Below are 20,640 nucleotides of genomic sequence, written 5' to 3'. Positions count from 1 at the left end.
CTTACATTTATATAAATATTCTGTGACTAACTGAACTTACAAGTAACCCTAACGTTCCTCTAATGACTCCGTGTAGCAATACGGGACGGATTAGTCAATCTCATGTAATATATTCTTAATAGCTTGGAAAATCCGCCTAAAAAACAGCTGTTTGATCTATTACTTTCCTTTCCAATTATTATTAATTTAACAATTTGATTTAATTCTAATTTGGAACCTCTACGCTCTTCTCGTGGTTTCGCGCGTTATTAAAAATATGGGTTTCTTTGTTCTGTACCTGCATAGGTTGGCGCCTCCCGGACGCGACAGATGACTGTCACACGGCCCCGACGGTCTAAGTGAACTTGTTCAAAAACTATTGCTAAATTTCTCCGAAGGACGACGCTAAACCTACTTGAGACCCCTTTAACTTTCGATAATTAGTGTTGACTGAAATATTTAACTTTTTGGCCCATCCGTTCCAAGAACTAATAAATAAATTATTACGCGTCCCGACGTTTGTTACAACACTATGGAACGTTTGGATTTTATTTAATGTCAAATAAATTTGCAGAAACAACCAATCGCTTGAAAAAAAATTTCAAAATAAAAAGTTACTGTATTATTAAACCTTCCAATTTGTGAAAAAAAACTGCTACAATTTTGCGTATAAAAATCTGTTTGCCATCGTCTTCTTTATTTGGTGGGTTTTTCTTCGCGACTAATGACTAATCCGTACCGTACCTGCTTGTTTTCGACAATCTACTGAAACGTTTTCGTTTGTTGTTCGGTTCGTCGAAATTGAGGGTTTATTTTCAGTCCATTCTCAGTCCTGTTTGCTGATCCGTTTGTAGTTCGGCGCAATATTCAGATCTATGTGGAAATTTACGCTTGTGGCTTACGCCTTTAATATATTAGATTAGTTAGCTTTAGTTCTGTCACATTTGCAGACGTGTTGTTCTTTGTATCTATTCTGATTGTTAGTAATTGTATAAAACAAATTACAGTAACTTCAGTAACTGGATTTGGTTCAAAAACTAGAAGATATCAATACGACATCAAAATTTGTTGCCACTTGTTAACTGCAAATTGTTGTAATATGCGATCAAATTCGTTTGTTGAATACATTTGAATATTATTTGTTTTATATCAATATTGTACTACTTTCTTCTTATATTTATGTGTGTTGTTTTTACAGCTTTGATAATACCAGGTGTCTCAGTCGTATTGTGCCAATGGCATATCTCCATTATTAAAAAAAACTAATTTGGAATTGGGGATATTTTTTGTAGAATTTAAATTTTAAGAAAAACATACTGTACGTTAAAATTTTATTTTTTTTTAAATTACGGTCGTTTTCGATTAATCCCAAAGTCAAAGAATTTTAATATTAGGCTCAATTTAAAGGATCAGATGGCCCAAATTTCAAATATATGGTTTTTTAAGTAATAGAAATATGCCATTGGAAGAATACAACTTTATAATAAAATTTATTGAGCATAGTTTGGCCAAGTTGTAAATATTTACGAAATTATAGAAAAAAATTAGTAATAATATAGCAAAAGCTACAATATACAGAAATTTTCGTAGAAAATATGTGAAGTTTTGAGATTTTATTATTTATACAGGGCGATTCATAAATGGTGATCAAAAGTGAAATCCGGTATTCTTTGGTGAATTTGATGAATTCTTTGGTGAATTTTCATTTCAAATTATTTCACTTACTAGTTAAATTATTTAAAAAAATTAAAAATATTTTTTTAAGTTTAAGGCCCTGTACATTTTTAACGAAGCGTCCTAGATAAAAACTTTATATTTCCCTTAAGATTCGCCAAGGAATACGAGATTTCAATTTTGGTCGCCGTTTGTGAATCACACTGTAGAATAATATTTGGGCATATTAGATTTGGACAAAATGAATACAGTTTTACCGTCTATATAAATGATTGATGTGTTTAACTTTACAACTGGCTGACATAAATAAACTATAAATATTGTTACTGAAACGGAAAAACAATAATATTACCGAGAAAATCATTAAACGACTATACTATTCTCGAAAATCTATAAAACCCGAGTTGTTTTTTGAATACTTTCGGAACGGACTTTATAAACCAATAGCATTTCAAATAAATGTTTCCTGCCGCTATAAATAGCACTTAGCGCAACTTTTAAGAGCATGCTTCTATTCAATTGTTTCGGATTTAGCTTTAGGCGACCAAAATAGATTACTCTAAATTCACAACTAGCTCCGAAGAAAAGTTTGAACTAGGTCAGTAATGTAGACGTCATGTAAGGTACTATCTTCAGAACCCGAAAAAAGTACGTAATGTTTGCCTTAGTATTTGTATTTTAAATATTCGTTACCGGCGTTTATTACATCATAATTAGTTCTAAGCATACATTACAGATTAAAGGTTTGTGTGGGCGAAGAGGATGTGTATTATATTATTATCAAGTTAGAGCATACCAACTGGTATCAATTTTATTAATTCTTGGCAGATCACTTTTCATTATACATTGTTTAGGAATAGTAGATTTTACTTCTATGAGAGCTATTGGTTAAGGGCCCCATATTCTTTAAATAGTGTTTTCCGCAAAGACAAATAATTTCAAACATTTAATAACTAAATAATCTAAAGCTTATCAAATAATAGGAATGTTATGTCATGCCACCTGAGTATTTTAAAAGACGCCGCAGTAAAATGAATAAACATGTGCAAAAAACGATCAAACCCTCAATGTTTTTGGTACTGAAATCTACTAAAATACTAACTTTTTTATATATAACTCCACATGTAAATATTCTTATAACATTTACTTGCTTAGTCCTACATATAAAATTGTTTACTTTTATTTATAAGTACGTAAAAATAATTCTTAAAATGTGATGTTAGAATAATAGCAAACGCATGTTTTACAAACGCTTTTTTTTAGTTATTATTTTATTTGAGTNCAATCACCATTTTTATTTATCAGGCTACTTTGATTGAAATATAAAATTATATTTTTTAAATGCTTGTAACTTTCATATAAGAAAAAATGTTTGAAATAGAACTTATAGAATACCACACCCTGTATTAGTTAATATATTAGTGTCTACAACTGTTTCCTCATCTTTTGATGGTCAATCATACTTAGGGTAAAAAATAAGAGTTAATCCGTGTTGAATTTAAATTATTCCTTACTTAATAATTTCAGTAATAATTTCATTTGAAACAATCTAGATAAAGTAAATTATGTAATTTTAGTATGTGGGATACCAAGCAAGTATGCATACATTTGATGAGAATTTTTAAAAATGCAATAATTGGGTATGGAATTTAGTGTTAAAAAATGTAGCAATATAATAATTAAACTATTATGGTGCGTAGAACTTTATTCTGGATCTTGTTCATAGTAGTCAAACAATTAAGAACGAGATTTGGACCTAATTATACTTGAAAATTTCAGTAGGTATAGCAATATGTTTATTTCATTAGAAACAATCTCGATAAAGTAAACTATGAACATTTAACAAATGGGATATTAAATATGTAGGTACATATACAGGGTGTTTACTAAAGAATGGGCCATTCTTTAAGGCTAGCTTCCTTGGACGGAAATAAGGTGATAAGGTAATCAACTCGCCTTAGTACCATCTTGCTTCCTTAAGAAGTTAGAGGCCCCAGAAAGTAGTGTTTTTTCACTTTTTTATGATAATTTATTTATTATTTGGGTAATTTTACTCAGATTTTGGAAAAGAAGTTTTTTTGTGTTAGGTATAAACACGAATATCTGTTTATTTCAGTGGCATGCAACGAGGATACTTTTTTAAAGCAAATCGAATGCTGTTTTAAAATAACTAATCATTTTCCAAAAATATCGATCCTTAAAAAAAATCTGAAGGAAACAATGTAGTGGTAAGGGGGCTCAGAACGCCCTGTATATTTATCGCAAAGAAAACAAGCAGATATTCGTGTTTATAACACAAAAAACAACTTATCCAAATTTTAGTAAAATTAGACAAATAAAAAATAAATTATCGTAAACATGTGAAAAAAAAATAGTTTTTCAGGCCTATAAAAATGGTGGTAAGGTAAGTTGATTTAAATCACCTTATTTTCATCTAAGGAAGCTAGCCTTAAGTTCTGGCACATTCTTTAGTAAACACTCTGTACATTTGATGAGAATTATGAAGAAATTCAATGACAAAAAAATGCAGGAATAAATAAATTAGCAGGCCCAGGAACATGAGTAAGGGCTAATAATATTTTTTGACAATCCAGTAATAGAAAATGCAGGAATATAATATTAAATAATACATTAAAGTGATTGGAACTTTGTCTAGATCTTTTAGATCAGGAAAGGAAACATTTTGAAATTTATTAATTACTGGGCGTGATTTTATTGTTGGAAAGTCTTGGGATTGATAATACAAGAGGCGTCTCATCAAATGGGTCATGAAAAAAAGTATAGCGCATTGTTTTTTATCAATAAATAGGTAAAAAATTCGTCATTTTTCGTTCTACGCGTTATTGTAAAAAAAACTAATAATCTTACAAAAAATGTTGAACGGACGATGTGATCTAGAGAAACTCATCTTTAAAATGAGACTTTATAAGTTAAAATTGCTTTATAAACAAAAAATTTATTGCAAACTTAAACGGAAAAAGTGCCTTTTCTTTAATTATTAATAACTTTTTAAATAATGAATAAAATCTTACCAAACTTTCCCCAAATGTAAGTTTTTATATCCTTAAGAGATGTGCAAAAAATGGGCCCGATCGGTCAAATGGTTTTTGCAAAATTCCATTTATTTATCGATTTTTGCAAAAAAAAACTTTATGCCCATTCATGTTAATTTTAATTGAATTTGCCCATAATTGATCAATCCACATCCCGTCAAAGTAAGGGTACGCGGCAGTAGCCCTTCAGGGAGTGGTGGTGGGGGGATCTTCCTCTCAACCAGGAAAAAACTGTCAATGTCAAATTTGTAATATCTCAGGTTCTATGTAAGTTAGAACGTAGAACCTTCTTTTTTTAATTTGGGGTAGCTCGACGAAAAAATTACTTCTGGATGATTTCTACCCTTGTAAAACCACCCCCTACCCCCCTAAAAATGAATTATTTGAAAACAATTTTTTTTTGCATTTTTTTTTTATTTGAAATGTTTTAGTTCTCAATAAAAAAATGTTGTCAATATTATTATAACCCTGCAAAATTAATTTAATCCCCTCAACTCAAAGTTAAAAATCGTGGAGTTATTTTATTTGTTTATTAGGGAAAAAAGTGCCTTTTATTTGATACCTAACAATTACATACAACTAAATTTGAAAAAAAAAATATTTTTTTTTAACTAGAGGATACTTGGGGTCCCTTCGAAGAAAATGAGCCCAAAAAGAATGTTTTAGTCATAACCCTGTCCCCGGAATAGTCATTTGAAAATGGGCCTTTTTGCAAAAATGGAATTTTGCAAAAACTATTTGAGCGGTCGAGCCCATCTTTTGCACATCTCTTAAGGGTATAAAAACTCATATTTTGGGAAAGTTTGGTAGGATTTTATTAATTATTTAAAAGTTATTAACAATTAAAGAAAAATCACTTTTTCCGTTTAATTTTGCTTTTTTGTTTATAAAGCAATTTTAAATTATAAAGTCTCATTTTAAAGATGAGTTTCTCTAGATCAAATCGTCTGTTGAACACTTTTTGCAAGAATAATAGTTTTTTTACAGTAACGCGTAGAACGAAAAATTATGAATTTTTGACCTATTTATTGATAAAAAACAAAGACGCTATATTTTTTTCATGACACGTTTGATGAGACGCCTCTTGTATTGTCATTCCTAAGACTTTCCAATAATAAAATCACGCCCAGTAATTTTCATGATCTCTCGATGATTTTTCACCTCTATTTCTTAATCTATTTGCCCAAAGTAGGAACAAGAGTAGCAATTAATTTTTCTTGAAAATGTGAATTATTGCTTACGTAATAATTTCAATATAAAGTTACTCCTTTTTTGTTGTAAACAATCTGGACAGAGTAGATTATGGAATAATGAAAAATCTAATAATTTCCGAATAGCGAAAGAGTTTCACACCCTTTTACTCACCGTCGAGCTGGTCTGCGGGTACTCCACCATGTCGTTGGGCAGGAGCTCCTTCTCCCTGGTGGTGGAGGCCTCCGTGGAGAAGGCGGCCATGGGGTCCTGCTGGGGGGACGACCGAGGCGGCTCTGGAACACACATAAGTTCTACGCACAGTTCGCACATCGGTCCTTAGCACGACTAAGCACACAACACAACATCGAGACCACGCCGAGACGGAGTGCAATCGTGAGTTACTAATTTCGGTGCCGGTGGCGGTGAATCGACGGGAATGTCAGCGGTTGGCGCGAGGATCGGCAAAAAATGGGTGCGCGCCCGCCGATACACATCACTGGATAAATGGCTAAATCACTTTTTAGAAGGTGGAAGTGGTGGATAAAGCTCGTTTGGGGGTTCTAGGACATACAGGCGTATCGATGTAGAATAATCAGTCACCGTTACGTTAACTTTGACTCTATAATAATAAAGGCATGTCCGACTAACAGTGGGAGTCGGGAGTGGGTAAAGAAATTGTCAAAATAAAAAGAAATGTTATACAGGGTGTCTCACGGTGACGGCACATTAGAATTATTTCAGACTACTTCGATTTGAATTTTGAAAATTTGGGATACCGGGTTTTCGGGCATGCCCTTCTCAACTAAAATAATGACGTCGACGTACCCCTTCCGGTTATACCGGAAGTCGCCATCGACTTGCTTATTTTAAATGGAACACCCTATATATTCCTTATTCCCTATTCCTAAAATTAACCGTTTTCGAGATATTTAATTTTTTTCAAAAAAATGGAGAGAAACAGTGACTAGCTTCAAACCATGTGTATTTTATAGTAAGAAAGATAAAGCAACAATATTTATAGGGGGGATAGCTAGACCCCTAAGCTTCCCATCCATACTTTCAAAGTGGCTTAATTGTATACAGGGTGCTAGAAATTTAATGCCGAGTTTAGCTAATTTCTAACCTTCATAAAACGGTTTTTTTAGATGGAACACCATCTATGTTTTTATATATTCTGGTACACAATTTTATTCTCTTTCAAACGGTATCAGGGTTCCCTATACCTATCTCTTCTAGTTTTTAAGTTATCTACTATTTTTTGTGTAATCACCTAAAATCATGTAATTTCTTGCGGGGATAGCTGTGGAATTTTTAGCAAAACAAACAATAAAATTGTCACCAGTTATTTATTATTATTTATTCACAGACGTTGCAATGGTATTCTAAGCAGAACATTTACAGTTTTTAATGAGACATATCCCAATTTCCCACCAATCAGCAGAATAAAGTTAAGAAGAATTCTAAAAAACAACTTCATACATAGTAATACACAATTTTAATTATATATGTTGATAATAATAATGTACTAAGATAAAAAAGTGACTTAAAAAGTCATAAGTGTTCAATGTGACCCCCATTAACAGCTAAGCACTTGTGGATTCTAGAGATAACACCATCAGTCTCCGCATTTGCTATTTCAGCTGCAGGCAATTCATGGAACGCTCTTCGTATTCGAGGAATCAAATCCTCTTTTCAAGCAACGGGTGTAGAATAAACTTTTTGGTTTATTACTCCCCAAACATAAAAATCTATTGGAGTGAGGTCAGGAGACTTCACTGGCCAATTCCACGGTCCTAGGCGTCTCATCCATCTATCTTCAAACATTTCAGTCAGCTGTTGATCGATTTGATTATGACAGTGAGGTGGAGCCCCGTCTAATTGTTACCAACACTTCCTTAGTTGGTCTAAAGGCATATCATCCTAGAAAATCTGCCACAACCGTTTGCAAAATATTGAGATCTGTCGGCATTTAAATTTTCTTCGTAGATATGGTAAGAAATTTGACAAAAAACATTTACGCTAAATTTATTTTGAAAGTTTCTTTCCCGGATAACATGAGGATTTTCAGATGACCACAAATGAGTATTATGTCTATTAAAAATACCTTCTCTCGTAAATTTTGACTCGTCTGTCCATATAATATGTTGCAAAAATTGTGGATCTTCTTGGTATCGCACTAACATCGTTTCACAAAATTGTACACGTTGCACGGCGTCACCCGGATGAAGAGCAGAAAGTAGCTTAAATTTGTATGGATGCATATCATTAGTTCTTAGCATCCTGTGAATGGACGCTCGTGAAATGCCTAAATCATACTCTGCGGCACGAGTTGAGGATTCTGGATGAACATTAAAATAGGCTAGCACATTTATTACATTATCTTCATTTGAAGTTATTGGTTTTGGTAAAATTCTTTCTGCACAAATTCGACCATACTCTAGTTGATTTGCTAAAATTCTTCTTAACTTTTTTCTGCTCATTGGTGGCAAATTTGGATATGTCTCATTAAAAACTGTACATGTTCTGCTTATAATCCCATTGCAACGTCCGTGAATGAATAATAAATTTAAAATATCAGCATTTGAATATGTATTGTTTTCCATTTCTTATAAACACTAAATTAAACTGTCACTGCAAGAGACTAACAACAAATTGACAGTTTAGTTGTTTGTTTTGAAGTTTTGCTAAAAATTCCACAGCTATCCTCGCAAGAAATTACATGATTTTAGGTGATTACACAAAAAATAGTAGATAACTTAAAAACTAGAAGAGATAAGTATAGGGAATTGTGTATCCGAATATAGAAAAACATACAGGGTGTTCCATCTAAAAAACCGACTTATGAAAGTTTGAAGTTAACTAAACTCGGCATTAAATTTCTAGCACCCTGTATGCAATTAAACCACTTTGAAAGTATGGATGAGAAGCTTAGAGGTCAAGCTATCCCCCTATAAATATTGTTGCTTTATATTTCTTACTATAAAATACACATAGTTTGAAGCTAGTCACTGTTTCTCTCCATTTTTTTGAAAAAAGTTAAATATCTCGAAAACGGTTAATTTTAAGAATAGGAAAATTTCATAAAAGTTCACTTAAAATAACACGTAGAATCCAAAATTGCAGTAATATATAGGGTGTTCCATTTAAAATAAGCAAGTTGATGGCGACTTCCGGTATAACCGGAAGTGGTACGTGGACGCCATTATTTTAGTTGAGAAGGGCATGCCCAAAAACCCTCTTATCCAAAATTTTAAAAATTCAAATCGAAGTAGTCTCTGAAATAATTTTAATGGGCCGTCATCGTGAGACACCCTGTATTTATAAGGGAGCTACGTGATTTCTATTTATTACCATACCTTTTTAAAAATATTTAAAATCATTAAATTCTATTGTCAAATAAATTACGATAAACATAAACAGCTGAAAAAGCAGAAAAAAAACAGCTTGTGGTGTAGCTGAATATGTAGATATACTTTGATCTTAATTTTGCATTAACTCTTAACTTAGATTTATTGAGAGAAAACTAGTACTCAATTATATACAGGGTTAAGCTTTAAATGGGGATGAGTTTTTTATGGGTTATAGTACTTATAGTTCGCGTTCCCTAGAAATTATTTTTATTTTTTAAATCAAATAAAGGGGCGAGTTATAGTTTGATTTTTAAACTACACCTAAATTCTTGTTTATGCCGACCCGGAATTACCCTAGTTGGTTGTATCATCACTTTTCAGCATTGCCAGTTATTACCTTCTTAAATCAACTGTTACAAAGTCAATGGAAAATAATTAGTAAAAACATATGGCTTTTGTACGACTTAGCGACTTTTTATTTTAATATCACCATATTTGTTTGATGTCAAAACAGTGCAATTACAATTTTAAATTTCGTTTATTTAACAATTTTGCTGCAAACATAATTGACAGATTAAAAAACATACTTTCTATTTTAAAATAATTATTTTGGTTATTTAAAAAAAAAGAACATAATAAAAAATGAAAATACTAAACTGATCTTGTTTTGCTGAATTATACTACAGTCATTACATAAAGTAGACAAGTTTCTGTGTGATATTACAAAAATGCATGTACACGAATCAAGAAATAGATATGGTTCGAGTCTATTTTTGTCAGGAGAAAACGATGTTGTTGCAGAAATACGATATCAGATGGATTATACCGAATGATAGGTACCAAATAGGAAAATGTTTATAAGGTTGGTTCAATATTTTAGAGATTATGGGAACTTTGAACAAAAATAATACGCTAATGTTGGATGAAGAAATTGAAAAAATCAAATTAGAATGAACTTCAAAATTTGGAATTCGGAAATAGGTTTTAATTCTGAACAAGTTACAAACAGCGTTATAAAAAAAACAGTTTTTACAACGGAATTTGAAATAACAAGCTTATGATATCCGTTCCTACAGGCTAAAAGTAACCTCCGTATAAATACAACCCCCATTCAAACTTACACCCCGTAAACTGAAGACTGATACATTACTTGTTCTATTAGATAAAGTAATTAGTTCACTTTCCAAAACTTTTCGGACAACTAGATGTGAAGTTTCCGGCAACTGAATATTTTATCAGTTTTCGGCCTTCCTCTTGGTGTCAGTATTAAAAATCCCAGAGGCCTTTCAATAGAAGCTTTTACGAGTAATCGCCAGACACGTAAAAGATCTCAACGAATTCAGAAACGCGACGTTACGGTTTTTACGACAATTGGCTTGGATACCTGTCAGTTTGTACCGTACGTGTTTCTTTTTTTTTATTAGTCGTAAATTAAAAAAGTAAACAATGTACTCCTACTAAGAACTTTATTTTTATTGGATATCTGTCACCTCAGTATAGTCACCGGGTAACACTGAGGAGTTCTGCAGTAGGGTGTAGTAAAGGGTCACAGCTAACCCCTTGTTATTAAATTTACTTTTGATCTTTGGAGAAAAAGCAAACGATTGTTTGAAAATCGAATTTAAGTATTAATAATGTAATTGCATACAGTTGTAATAATGGGGTCACACAAAACGCTAGACTGCCTATGCTCGATTATCATACATGTTAAATGTGGTCACACAAAGAGCTATATTCGCTTTGTTCGTGATACTGTTAAATACAACCACATAGAGAGCTATGTTCGGTTTGTTAGCTATATTATTAAAAACAGCCACACAGATAGCTATGCAAGCTATACTCGCTTTGTTTGTCATACATATTAGATACAGCCACACCGACAGTTATGTTCGCTTTGTTCGTTTTACTGTTTACTTTACAGCTATGCTACTCGCTTTCTCCGTCACAAATGTTAAATACAGCCATGTTCGTTTTGTTCGTTATACCATTAAATACAGCCACACGTATAGCTACGCTAGCTATACTCGCTTTGTTCCTCATACATGTTAAATACAACCACACATATAGCTATATTCGCTTTATTCGTAATACTGTAAACACAGTATACTGTATACACAGCTATGCTAGATATATTCGCTTTATCGGTCAAACATTAAATACAGCTATGTTCGCTTTGGTCGTTATACCATTAAATACAGCCACACAGATAACTATGCTACCTATTCTCGCTTTGATCGTCATACATGTTAAATACAGCCACACCGACAGCTATGTTCGCTTTGTCCGTCACTAATGTTAAATACAGCCACAAAGATAGCTATACTAATTATATTCGCTGTGTGCGCTATACATGTTGAATAAAACCACAGAGTTAGCTAGATATGCTTTGTTCGTTACTCACGTTATTCAGAGAGAGCTATGATAGGTTCCTTATCTTTATATATGTTATATTTAGCCAGACGGAGAGCTGTGCTAGCTAAATTCGTGTGTATCATCGCAAACTTTGCGCACATATCAAAGAATTCTCTAAACTCAAACATCGATGGCTATTTGTGACATACTTTGAAAAACATTGAATTTCTTAGCGAACAGTATTGCAACTGCCAGTGAAAATTCAGGCTTTGCTAATGTTATGTTGCTTTGTGAACACTGTTAGCGAATAGAATTAGTTAATATTGTTCGTATCAGTGTGGATACGGAGTAAAGTGAATTTCGTTTACGAACAATGTAATCAGGTTGCAAATCTTACTCTAAACATTATTAGCGAACATAGCACTCTGTCTAGACATTGAACAACACTGAATATTGTTAGCAAACGGTGTTGTTAAAAAGCAAATATTAGTATGATGGTTTAAAAATTCAAATTTCTTTAATTGTTTGTTAGCGAACATAGTTAATTAATATTGTTCGGAACAATGTGGAACCGGAACAATCTGAATTTCATTTGCGAACAGGTTTATTAGGTTGTAAATGTTATTATCAATTATCAGCAAAAATTTGAAATTTTCTAACTTTGTTCGTAAACATTGTTAACGAATATAGTTAGTTAATCCAGTATCATAGTATTAACTCTTTGTGAGAATAAAACCTAGAAGGAAACTCAGATTATTAATTTTACACACATACTAGTCATTTTTTCTTGTATTGAAAACAGATCAATTTACGTCTAGCAAATACATTTGGAAATATTGAGAGCTGGGATATATATTTGTAGGTTCGATAATGATTTATGTTTTTCTAGCGAACACAAAAGACCTGTTATATTTTACCTTGTTTTATGAGCCTAGAAATGTAATATTTCAGGATAATAAATCGTTTACTTCTCGCGCTTGGTTTACATAATACTTCTGTAAACTTAAGCGTGATATTTCAGATTGTAAAAAATGATGTGGCTCTACAAGCGGTGATTCACGTAAAGATAAATCATGATTTAGGCCACTTCAATTTTTTTTAAAGGAACAAATATGTAATCTCAAAGCTAATACATTTACAGACAAGTCGAATTTGTTCGCATTCTATTGGCCTAAAGATGAAATAAAGTACATTTTAATTAAGAAACACTTGAAAACAATAATTAACTATGACATAATTTAACAGCATTAAAGAAGACCAAGAAATTTGCAGGGCGAAATCTCAAAATTTATCTACTAAAAATCGAAGAACACTAATCAATAGGTACTAATAAAGTTTAACATATTTAATCCACTAATGTAAATATCTGTTCAGAACATCTTCACGAGGTGAATTAAATTAGACCAAATTTTTTGTGCCATTAATGGAATTAAGACCACTTTCATATATGTCTGCCTCGTTCCTACCACCACATTTTTAAAACTACAAAGCTTTGCGACAAGTTTTTTTCCAGTTTCAGTTCTCCTTCATTGGAACACACCAGCGAAAGCAGTGTCTGCCTTTGACGATCCTTCTCTTTGATGATTATTTGTGTTTGCCAAACAGATTTTGCTCCAATTCGATACAACTTTAATTTGCTACAAAGGTGAACTCGCTACCTTCGAAATATCGAATACTCTGTAATATAAACCAGTTCTATATTTCTTCTTTATTACAAAAAAAAATCTAGAAACGTAGCACCGTCTGTCGCTGTCAGTGTGAATGATATTCCATATTCCATTGTGGTTGAATTTCTGTTGTTTTTACTGTTTTCCAAATTAATGGTTATCAGCTGTGGGCTTAACATTAAATAGTAATTTAAAAAATTCTAAAATATGTGTATTCATATTAATTTGGAGGATACAATTTTAAAGTTTGACTGCAATAATTTTAATAGGTAACAGTATACATCAAAACAAACAAAATAACATTATATGACATGGGTTCTAAATCCAATCAGTTTCGTGAAAAGAACTTCTTTGAATTTTTTATGTTTAGTTTTAATAAAATAATTGATGTCCGCAATTTGACAACAGTGCGACGGAATGACAGTGATAAGCTGTCAGCAACGATCAGTTGGTGTGACAGCGTGTTGATATATTTAGACATTGTCGAAAGGGATTCGAGACGTAGCAACAGAAGCAATAGTTCGAGAAGTTGGACTATTTCACTGAATCTTCTCCAAGTCCCTTCAAATATAGCGATTTCGGACCTCCATTAAATTTATGCAGATGGTTTGTAACTAAATTTGATCCCAACACCATTTGGTTTCAAAGATTTTGACAACAGATGAGGAATCTTTTACTAGAAATGGTGTTTTTTCATGACATAACGGTGCGGAAGAAAATCCACATATACACGATTAAATTTTTATCATAAATTTTGGTGTGGGATCATATAAGTCAGTCTAATAGAACCTTTTGTCTTGTGAGGCAGATTGATAGAAAAGGCATAAGTATTCGAATGTTTTAGAGAACGTTGTACCAGGACAGCTCGAAGATATACCATTGAACGTTAGAGCAAATATGTAGTTCTTGTATGATGGAGCACCAGTTGATAAATAATATTTTGGGAGGCTGCTGGTTGGGCAGAAACGGTTCGCATCAATAGCCATTCCGCACACCAGATCTAAATCTATTAGAATTTTGTATATGAGGACGCATGAAGAACCTTGTGTATGCCATCGAAGATACAGAAAGAAGACTTGAATAAGAACAAATCTGGGTATTTTCCAACGAATGAGAAAATATTGGATTCTAAGGTATCCTGCATATATGTGGTTTATCTTGAACTTCCATAAGTACCAAAATTATTTTATTGATACATAATTGTTATGATCACTTGTGCGATGTGAATCTTATGTATATATTTTTATTACATATTTTTTAGATTCATATTTGATTGAAGTTATATTCTTGTTTTAAACTATTCAAAACTACTAAAATTGAAGCCTTTACAAGAATATTTTTATACTCGGGAATTTATTTTTTTCTACTATTCATTTACTCAAAAAACAATTACTTAATTGCATTTAAGTCCATTTTGCAAATTTATTACTTTTTCACAATAATTAAACAATTATTATTATATCTTTGAATTTTTTGATACCAACTACAGTAAAAAAAAGTTGGCACATGCACATGTTTAGTCAGCTGTCTTAAAATTAATTGATTCAGCTAACATTGTTGTCAAGTTGTGATAAAATTCCCAGTATTATATTTATTATTATTACTTGATACATTTTAACAGCTGTTAATGTTATGCCAATGTAACATACAACTGTTTTGTTCATTTAGGTATCGTACAATCAAGTAATGGCAGTGAAACTCTAACAAACTTTATATTTATTAAGAATTCATCTAGAAATCAAGGACTGTTTATAGGGGCAACGTATTATTACTTGAACCGTAATATGATTATTTTTCTGAGCTACTGACAGAATTAATTTCTGAAGATAAAGTGAGATAAAAACAATATTTTCTACACTAAAACGTTTCACATAAATTTTTCAAGTAACAGTGAAAATAACGTTTGGTGAATCGTATCTGAAGACGTAATATATACGCGAAGAACCAATTGATTGGACAAACAAGAAAGTTGCGGAGTTGGAGAAGTTGATTATCCTGTGTCCCAGTTAGAGACCAGCCTTGTGTTAAATATTCACCGCCTATTTGAGACGTGATTGCGGTCAATTTGCAGTTATGTATAAGGCGCAAATTAGTGAGGCGAAATATACAGGGTGTTGTTTATGTACAGGGTGCCCCGAAATTAATCGGACACAGAGCAAGGGTAGATTCCTTACCTCAAAATAGTGCGATAAAACTAAACTTATCTTAGTTCATTTATGAATAATAAAAAAGTTTGGGTGTCAAAGTTAAAATTTTGAATCTAAAATTCTTAAAATTTTTAGAACGTTTTCAAATAATTACTTTGAAAATTTGTATTTGGGAGTCCAGGAAAACGAATCTGGAATGTAGACGCTTGAGGTCGCTACAAAAAGTATTCTAGGTTGATAAAAATTAATCATTTTTTTCTCAGTGTGTGTACGAAAGATTTAATAGAAATAGTTATTTACACCATAAAGGAGAACTTTTTCAACACATATGCTTGTTGGGCCCTTGACACGACTTGTATGAATGGGGTTCATTTATCTCGATCTAATGCTATCGAAGTCTATAGACCGTCATTTTTAGGTTGAATCATTGATTGACAGTACATCTACATACATACATACATACATACATACATCTGCACACATTACTTCAAGAGTCCGAAAATCGACGGTTACTTAGGCCCATAGTCAATATCACACACTTTCCCTTCTATATATCTCTGAAACTATCCATAGGATCACTTTGGGCCTATGAAAACTTTTAATCAGAATGTCGAGAACTGTAACATACCACAATTTCAGCCAAATCTAGAGGGACCCAATTTCCATTCATTTTGTGCGGGGTCTTTCACGTTTTTTTATGCGCTATCAAGCAGGTAGATGTTACAAGCAACCAGTCGGCAAGAATACTCTTTCTATGATTTCTAATAAGATTGTACAGTTTTTGAAACTAGAACATCCTGAAACATATACAGGCCATTTATTCGGAAGAACATCGGCAACGTTACTGGCTAATACAGGAGTTGATGTATTAGCAATCAAGATACATGGTGGGTGGAAATCAGCCACAACTGCAGAAAGTTATCTTGCTGACAGTTTAAGTAATAAAAATGAAATAGCCAACAGGATTCTTTACAATGATACTTCAACTCCAGGTGCTAGTAGTACGTCGCAATATGCTGTTTTAATGGATCAGTCAGATATAATATTAATTTTCTTATCTAATTTACACAAATAAGATACATTTGTTTTATGTCGATAAATTTAACCGTTTTCGATTTATTTACTGTTTTACCATTGGATGCAATTTAATTTTCAAAATAAAAGTTTTATAGTTATATACTTAAAACTACCATAGTAAGAAATAAACATGTTTGAGACAAAGAAAACCCGTATACATTAATTGATCGTCATTTTCAACATGAATTTAAAATAAACATTTGGTGTGATATTGTTGGAAATAATGTGTTGGGTTCTGTTGAATTGCCATATAATCTAAATGGCCGTTTATCTTTACATTTCTTACATGATTTTCTAGAACTTCCTGATGATTTACCATTAAATGTGAGACAGAGTATTATCTTCATGCAAGACTGTGCTCTTGTCCATTTTTTTGTACATGTGCAAACTATCAACGCACGATTTCCCAAACGGTGGATAAGTCGTGGCAGCACGCTTCCATGGCCCGCATGAAGCCCAGATTTAAATCCATTGGATTTCTGTAGGTGTTTTAAAATAAAATGTTTACAGTTAAGTCTTGATTCGTTTTCCTGGATCCAGAAAACCTCTGAATCCAAAGTTTCAAAGCAATTATTTGAAAACTATACTAATTTTAAGAATGTTGAATTAAAAATTTTAACTTTGACACCTGTAACTTTTTTATTATCAACAAATAAACTAAGATAAGTTTAGCTATATCGCACTATTTTGATGTAAGGAATCTACCCCTACTCTGTGTCACATTAATTTCGGAACACCCTTTATAATTCATAACGTCACAAGGTTGTTCTTTTTTTATGTATACTTCAACAGCCTGTATTTCGAAAACCAGCGGTTTTAGAACCACCAATGATTTTAGACTAATGGGACGGACTTATTAGTCTAAAATTATGAAAAGAATTACCTCCTGAAGTTAGAAAATAGACGTAAAAAGCACCATGTTCTCAGTATCCAACATTAAAAACTTATGTAACTCACAACGCACTGTGTAGTACAGGCATTACAGTAGGATCACCCTCAAAAACTGACGGTAAGAATATTCCATTATAAAAAAATGTGGATCGTGTTGGTGAATCAGATTATGGTTCGTGCCGCAAAAAAAAAGTCAGCGTTAATTTTTTATAAGCAAAAAACCGGTGAAAAAACAGGTTTTATTAATTTTTAATATAGAACTTCTGCATTTAAAACAATGTAATTTCTACAAGATGTCGGCGCTAAAAAGCCCTTTAATTTGAATGGTCGCACGTCAAAATCGAATAAATAGTTATTGAGTTATTGAAAAAAAAACACTAAAATAAGCCATTTGTTAATTATTTAATAGCTTTAACAATTTGCAAAATATCAATTTCTACCATTGTGTAAACTAAGCGTTTCGAAGGGATAAAATTACGGTTCAAATTTGGAAGAAAAATATTGAAAACTTTTTATGTAATAGCAATTGTTATTAAAAATGGGACTTTTTTTTTAAAATAATTTCTATCGATTGGGGGTGTCGCGCAGCATTCAGCAAGGGCTCGTTCTTTTCGTGAAGTGTTCTAGTTTCATGCAGACCCGTTTACCTGATCATTTTTTCAATTTAAATTGTTTAAATATCGCTCCAAACTAATTGCTATAAATGGCTTAATTAATAAATGGAATAGCTCCCGTTGTAAACGCGATCGTTATTGTTTGGCAATATTTTCTTAAAGCTTGAATTTTTTGACGAATTTACAAAAAAAAATGAACTTGCTAAGTGCCCTGGGAGCAGAGATAGGATTTTTTTTAAAATCTCACGCCTTTAATTATTAACTTTTTGTGGTGCCGTTTTCAGCAATGTTTAAAGGGAGAATTGAAGTTTCTTAAAAAAAATCGTGATGGTACTAGCATTAAAACAACATCCCTGAATCCACCGCCAAACGCGAGATGAAATTGCGGCTATGGACCGGAGCTCGCGGCTCGGTGGTGGGGGGATCTTCAAATCCAAACCAAGTGAAATTTTTTCCATTTTCTCCGCAACTACTGCTTAGAATTTCATCATTTTTTTTTTAATTTGGGGTAGCTCGTCGAATTATTAACTTTTACCTTCACGATTTAAAGCAAAGACCATTATTTACTACTGCAATTTATACGCTTTCCATTATCGGTGGGTATTTTGCAACATTTTCAAACGTTCTCTTTAATTTTTAAAAGTAGCCACTATTACTGCATAATCGACTTATATTTGCCATGATTATTATTTTACAATAATTTAATTTTGATCCAAATTAATTATTTACTACTGCTAATAGATAAAAAAATAATGGTTGTACTTAAATGGGGGTAAATTTTTTATTTTATTTTTTTTTTTAAATCCTATCTCTGCTCCCAGGGCACTTAGCAAGTTCTTTTTTTTTTGTAAATTCGTCAAAAAATTCAAGCTTTAAGAAAATATTGCCAAACAATAACGATCGCGTTTACAACGGGAGCTATTCCATTTATTAATTAAGCCATTTATAGCAATTAGTTTGGAGCGATATTTAAACAATTTAAATTGAAAAAATGATCAGGTAAACGGGTCTGCATGAAACTAGAACACCTCACGAAAAGAACGAGCCCTTGCTGAATGCTGCGCGACACCCCCAATCGATAGAAATTATTTTTTTAAAAAAGTCCCATTTTTAATAACAATTGCTATTACATAAAAAGTATTCAATATTTTTCTTCCAAATTTGAACCGTAATTGTATCCCTTCGAAACGCTTAGTTTACACAATGGTAGACATTGATATTTTGCAAATTGTTAAAGCTATTAAATAATTAACAAATGGCTTATTTTAGTGGTTTTTTTGCAATAACTCAATAACTATTTATTCGATTTTGACGTGCGACCATTCAAATTAAAGGGCTTTTTAGCGCTGATATCTTGTAGAAATTACATTGTTTTAAATGCAGAAGTTCTATATTAAAAATTAATAAAACCTGTTTTTTCACCTGTTTTTTGCTTATAAAAATTAACGCTGACTGTTTTTTTGCGGCACGAACCATAATCTGATTCACCAACACGATCCACACCTTTTTATCACGGAATATTCTTACCGTCAGTTTATGTTCATTTTGGACCATTCTATTGCCAGAATGCCTGTACTTGTGTATGAATGTAACAAGATAACAACATAGGTTACAGCTTGAGGATTAGGTTTCTTACATAATTTAAAACATCCACAAAAAAAATATTTTCAAAGTTCTGGATAAAGGCATATTTTTCAAAAAGAACCTTCAGTTCAGAAATGTTCAAATTTGACCATCTGATTTGAAATTTGCCACTGTTTCTGTATATAAAGATGTAAGGTAAGCAGAGTGTCATTAGTTGTGGTTATACAAAAGAAACATTGGCAATTTCCACAACAACAGCTATACATGCATCTTACCCAGGGTGCGGAAGACAATGGGCCTGCTCCTGTACTTCTTGCCGGCCCAGACGGCAGCAACGGTCACCTGGTACTGGGTGTCGGCCTTGAGGCCGCTCAACGTCACAGCGTCCGAGTTTCCAGCCACCACCGCCACCACTCTGTAACTAACAACCTGGTTCATTGGAGCTACACTAGTCACACCTAACGCTACTCATTCATTTGCTACGTAGGGTGAAGCGGGGAGGATTGCGACAGTAGGGGAGATTGACTACAAGAAATAATTTTTACAGATTTCCAAAGCGATGTAGTTGTATAAAGTCGCGTGTCCTACATACGCTGTAAGCTGCTTAAATCGTAACTTTTTTATTTTTGATTTTTTTTTGACGAGTTACTCTTCATAAAAATTTTTTGCTTGAAAATACATAAATTTAACTTTTTAATAATAATAATAATAATTATAATAATAATAATAATAATACGTTTATTTTCAACAGGTTAAACACCCAATTACAGAAAATTTAAAATACATAAAAATACAAACAAATATGCACGAACATATGCACTAAATTAGTGTGCGATATAACGCTATAAGAAAATAGAAATATATACAAACATAAGTAAAACTAACACAATGGTATTACCCAGACAAGGCAACAGATTCCTTATAAATTGACAAAATATGTCCAATACTATCACGATGAATATCGCATAAAGAACAAATCTGGTTAAATAAATTGGACATATTGAAAATCGGTGATCTAAGTAATACATTGCTCCTACATAGGCCAATATGGAACATAC

General features: G+C 32.3%; 1 protein-coding gene across 1 annotated transcript in view; it reads right to left on the bottom strand.

Annotated features, from left to right (window-relative positions):
- Positions 1-20,640, bottom strand: part of LOC108908517 — a 181,750-nt gene that overhangs the window by 85,388 nt on the left and 75,722 nt on the right. The window contains exons 3-4 of the mRNA XM_023457279.1: positions 19,858-20,003; positions 6,072-6,235 (exon numbers count right to left, since the gene is read on the bottom strand). Coding sequence (XP_023313047.1) covers positions 6,072-6,235; positions 19,858-20,003 — 310 coding nt within the window. The remainder of the gene's footprint in view (positions 1-6,071; positions 6,236-19,857; positions 20,004-20,640) is intronic.

This window comes from Anoplophora glabripennis, unplaced genomic scaffold (assembly GCF_000390285.2).
Source record: "Anoplophora glabripennis isolate ALB-LARVAE unplaced genomic scaffold, Agla_2.0 scaffold29, whole genome shotgun sequence".
Classification (NCBI taxonomy): domain Eukaryota; kingdom Metazoa; phylum Arthropoda; class Insecta; order Coleoptera; family Cerambycidae; genus Anoplophora; species Anoplophora glabripennis.
The sequence above is the reverse complement of the archived record's forward strand: the minus strand, read 5'-3'. Positions and strand labels throughout refer to the sequence as shown.